The sequence below is a fragment of the Botryllus schlosseri genome, chromosome 12 (genome assembly GCF_051294905.1).
Source record: "Botryllus schlosseri isolate E-star chromosome 12, Bs_hap1, whole genome shotgun sequence".
Taxonomy (NCBI): domain Eukaryota; kingdom Metazoa; phylum Chordata; class Ascidiacea; order Stolidobranchia; family Styelidae; genus Botryllus; species Botryllus schlosseri.
The window spans coordinates 14,929,538-14,934,731 of NC_137247.1; the positions used below are offsets into that span (position 1 = coordinate 14,929,538).

Here is a 5,194-nt window from a genome sequence, read left to right on the forward strand (position 1 = left end):
ATGCGGCTCTTCGGTCGAAGAAGGTTCCCGACTTGTGCGCTAGAGTCCAAATGCGACGCGCAGAGTAATGTATTTCACCCCAATATGAAATTAGTTCGTAGAGCTGTGTTAGTTTGGGTAAAATTGCGGTGTGCGTGTTTCGTATGCGATACATGTCCGTGAAATCATAGTATAGGCTACTATTGTGATATAAAAATGCATTTGGTGTCATGGGTGAGGCTCATGTCGCGAGAGGCCAATAAAACTCAGATTTGGTCGTGGTCTAAAAAGCTACTTTCAGGTTATTGAACTGTTATGCTGAATATTTCGAGTAAACCTTTGTAACGAAGCAAGGAAAACGTTTGAGATTGGCAAAGTGCTCGTTTAGTATTGACTTTTTTATGCCACCAGTGCCTTGCATAGAGTGATCCGAAGATGAAATGCAAATAATTTTAAGCAAAGATGTAATGATGACGTGATAAATTATGAAAAGGTTCACAGTGCAGAGCGTACCAAGGTTCGTTTGTGATCGCGAACCTTTAAATTTCTGATGTTCACACACACAGTACACTGACGTTGATCTCACGTTCACACCATCCCTAGTAACGAGCCCTAATTTGCTTTCTCTTCTTGAAAGCTTGAGCTTATTGTCCAAGCCATCACGCAAGCATTTTCATTCGGTGAACGTTCGTTTTATTTTGGATAGAAGTACTACTGGATGGTTCTTAGAAAGACATGGTCTGGTCATCCAAGCACTAGTAGACGTGCTTGTACAAAACCCAACCACGTGTTTCGCCGAGAGGGTTTTGGTGCACTAGTTGAACTCAGAACGAAGGAAAAGAGTTGTCTGTGAACAAAATATTGAGTATCCTAATCTTTTTATTTGATAATCTTCGGTTGGTTTATGCGAATGGAATTTAGTTATTGCGCGTAGTGCTCAAAAAGATTTAAAAGCACTGCACTCACGGTATGCATATGCATTATGCACATACCGTGTGTTGTGTATGTAGCCTACATCGGTAGTCGGTGTATATGCCGCGAAAACATCAAGTATGCCTACTAACATACATAACGCTCCCAACAAGAGTTGACTTACATTGCCATAACGCCCCATAGCGATGTATATAACTGAAAAGCTTCTCCCCTATGCACGCCGTTTCACAGCACCACAGTGTGTACAGTAGAGTCGCGTGATATCATTATGTATTCACGGTATAAGACTTCAACAAAATAAGGTTATTGAAAGGAGAAGTGAAATACCATATACAGTTACAATGAGCAAAAGGCTAAGCATATAAGTTCCGTTCTTGAGGACGCCCTACTTTCTTTGACGCCTGACAGAAGCACTACGGTGAAAAGTGTTTTGTCTGTGAGTTTCGTTTCTCTTGGCACGAATGCACATTGCTTCTATTATTATATCTTTACATTCATTGGTTGACTGTACGTCGCGATCCGGCAACACTTCGGTCTGAATATAGCTGATTGGAAGCTTTGACAAATCAACTTGTTCGAACAACGTTGAGTAGCTATCGATAGGTCGTCTTTGGCCGCTGCACCATACCACGATGATTTGCCAGCGAACCTGCGCCGTTAGACGCTTCGCTTTTACACATTTCAATAGGCGTAGCACGTCATCGATCGACAATCCGACAAAATCGGAGCAAGTACTTATTTCAATGAGGTTTGATTCCATGAACGAGAATACATCATCATTTAAAGTTTTAGTGTCGAAAATGTCGCGATATATTTCCGTCCATTGTTTCAGTAAAATATAATTGGATATATCCAAATGAGCTTCGACGCACTCTCTTTTCTCCTTTGTCATCTCGAAGAGCGAACGGGCAACCAGATCCTTGCATTCTTGACTAGACAACACGTGCCTGCTGGTGATCACTAGTTTGATCAGGCACGCAACTCCGATCTCGTTAATTAAACTGAAAAGACTCGCTGTATGATGAGACCGGGATGCTTCGTCTCCGTTTATCCATCGGCTAACTGCTATCCACAATACAGTAGAATTAGAACTCGTGGCGTTGCAGAGAATGACCGAATCCAAATCTTCTTTCTCTATTTCGGTGAACACAGTCGTATGCATGACCTTCGATAAATTACGTGAGATGAAATTTATTACTTCCTTCGCTTTTTCGCACAGGAACTGCTTGAACAGTGCCAGAATATCGATACAGTTGTCGACACTCATTTCGGAAATGCAATACTCACAACATATAGACTTGACCTCCTCGAGCTGCATGAGATTGGCGGCATTGAGCAGATTATGGATGTTATCAGGTTCCACATCAATTTCCCCAGTGTAGAGGAACCGCACGCAGCTCACCACCGATTTCTCGTCCATGCCTTTCATTTCCACGTACCCTTGCGTAGCCTCAATCATATCGGTCTGAAGCATCGTCCTGAAATACTCCGAAGATATTTGCAGCACGAAACGGTGTACGGGAAGTATTTCAGCGCCAGTGCGAACCTCGAAATCGCAAAGCTCTCCTCTTTCTTGCAGATTCCGAATCGCGTCGAGCACGGCCTGACTTCTTTCGACCTTCTTCGAGATGGCAGCTTTGCCTCTGACTCGGAGTCGAGCGGGCGTGCTTGTTGTCATTCTACTGAACATGGTTTCACCGCTCCTTCCTATTCAACGTAATCACACACGAATGAACTCAAAACTTGTTCGCTTTTATTTTAACTGCACCGCAAGAGGTTGTGAACGCGGTGTAATAATTGCAATGCATAGTTATATTGAAATCGCCGCGTCTAATGTTGTCCAATCACGTCGAGGGAGTTTGAAAACAAAGCTATTGTGTGATCTTACGCAGCTGCTCTCAGCAGAAGATGTTTGGTGTCGTGACCAGAAATTACAGGAACTATAATGGCAAGAGCGATTACATCGTCACCTGATGACGCATACTATAATATTGATACCCAAACGAAAGGCAACAAATCTGAATGGTGCTGATACTGGTAATATATAGGCCTATTCAAGTGAAAGTTTGGAGATTATTAGGAATGGTGTGAACGTGCGGTTCGCGTTCGCGTTCGGCACGTGAACCTCAGAAATTTGTTGGTTTGCGTTCGCATAGGAACCTTGGTTCTTCAGTGTGAACCTTTTTCACCGTTACACTTTTCCACGTTATTATGACACATTTGGTTGAAATTCGTTTATTTCAATTTCAGACCACTCCCTACGTGGCACTGGAACCATGAAGTGAAATTCAGCACTAACCGAGCACGTACCTCACCAATTTAAAAAATAATACTTTGTTAGAAACGTTTCCCAAAATATTCAGCTTTTCGTCCGCGAATATTTACTGAATCTCGGCCGTGAGCTTGCCCTTCAATCACACAAAACCAAGAACTAAATACACTACATGAAGGTAGTCAGCGAGTTGTGCTTATTCAACCAACCAATTATTGACATCAATGAAATTGCTATAGAGCAGTGCTTTTCAACCTGTGTGACGGTTCGCACTAGTGCGAATGAATAAAATTGCACTGCGAATGACAAAGGTGGTGCGAATGGTGCGAATGAAAAATCCGGGTGAGTGCGAATGAAAATTGTGAGTAATTGGTAATTTTTCTGACGTGGAATAATTCAAATAAACCTAATAGGAAATTAAAGAAAAAATAATTAAAGGGCAGTGTGACTGTTATAGTTGAGATGCAATTAAAAAAAAATTTTTTGCTTACGACGCAACACTAATCGAAGCTCTCACAAGCCGTAATGAATTAATATTTTCGCACTATAATTATTACGTAGCCAAAAGCCTGGTTTGGAAATTTGTGTAGTGGCAGACATACGGTATATCAGCCCGTCTGAGCCTGCAACAGGCTGAAAAAATGACGTCAAATTGACTTTCTGTTTTCTTTCGTTAAACTATCATCATATTTTCGTAATAACTAGCGCGAGGCACGAGGATAATAGTAAATAATACCATGAAAGACTCACATTTGCAAGTTACTGAAACGCAAATTGTTACCCATTCAAGGTTTATTAAAGTATGGACCGCAAAGAGTAATTTTGGGTCGACACGGTGCAAAAGTTATCAGTTAATATGTATGTAATATTTGTAGAATTTATTGCAAAAAAAACGTGCGATAGTTTATAGACATCAACGGTCACTGTGTTGGGTACTGTAGCCAATAAGCGAGACACGCAGATAATATGGCTTTATCGTGAGAATTCATGATAAGATTCGTCCGACTGTTTTTTTTTTGGAAAACATGGTCGAAGACAGCGTATTTTCCGCGAGTGAAAAATGATTGCTGGCAGAAATCGTTTTTGAGAGCTAACGCAAAGACCCCGCGGAGGCTCCAGTTTGTCGAAAGGGTGAAAACCCAACATGTTTGTGTTGAGTCTTTTGCCGTATGTCTTGGAATATAATGTGCAAAACGATCAGGGATAGTAGGCACATTAGAGCTCGCTACCTTATGAAACGTCGCTCCAGCTTCTGTCTCGCGAGTATGTGAGAAGAGCAAATAAACTCGCGATACTGTGTTTTCTGCTCTTTAGCTCAATCTAACTTGAGAATTCAACCAGCATCGGTCATTTTTCAGCTTGTCGCTGGCTAATATGGGCTGATATTAGGGATGGTGTGAACGCGAGGTTCACGTTCGCGTTCTGTGTGTGAACCTCAGAAATTTAGACGTCCACGTTCACAAACGAACCTTGATAGGTTCTGCACTGTGAACCTTTTTCATATATTACAATTTTCACTTCATTATAACATCTTTGGTTGAAATTTATTGCATTTCAACTGCGGGCCACTCCGTGCATGGCGCTGGCAGCATAAAAAATCAACACTAAACGAGCATGCACCTTGACCATCTCACAAATTTTAGTTGCTTTGTTACAAAAGTTTGCTCGAAATATCCAGCTTTCCGTTTGTGAATATCTCTCGACTGTAAGCTTGACCCGCAATCACACAACATCGAGAGCAAAATACACTACATGTGGGTACCCACCTAGGTAGTCATAGTCAGCGCATGATGCTTATTCAACCAATCAATGAAATTGATATCGATGTCTGATGTAAATAATCTAGCAGGCGTCCGGGGTCAATCTTGATTTCATATGAATATTTTATCACAAAAACCAAATCCGTGCGATTCGGGTATTGGCTATTGCTGTATAACTTGTTAATGCTATAATATCGGTAGCAAGTATAGAAACTCATTTTACACTCTGCTCGATATCAACCTATAACAA

At 41.4% G+C, this 5,194-nt stretch overlaps 1 protein-coding gene across 1 annotated transcript; it reads right to left on the minus strand.

The window, feature by feature from the left end:
• Positions 1-1,155: 1,155 nt before the first annotated feature.
• Positions 1,156-2,654, minus strand: LOC145452556 (kelch-like protein 8). Its single transcript, XM_080330724.1, has one exon. The coding sequence runs from the start codon at positions 2,600-2,602 to the stop codon at positions 1,298-1,300; it is 1,305 nt and encodes a 434-aa protein (XP_080186850.1). The 5' UTR covers positions 2,603-2,654; the 3' UTR covers positions 1,156-1,297.
• Between the last annotated feature and the right edge of the window lie 2,540 nt (positions 2,655-5,194).

What these genes read in the sequence shown, in the direction of transcription:
- LOC145452556 (XM_080330724.1), bottom strand. Translation starts at nt 2,602, where the DNA reads ATGTTCAGTAGAATGACAACAAGCACGCCCGCTCGACTCCGAGTCAGA.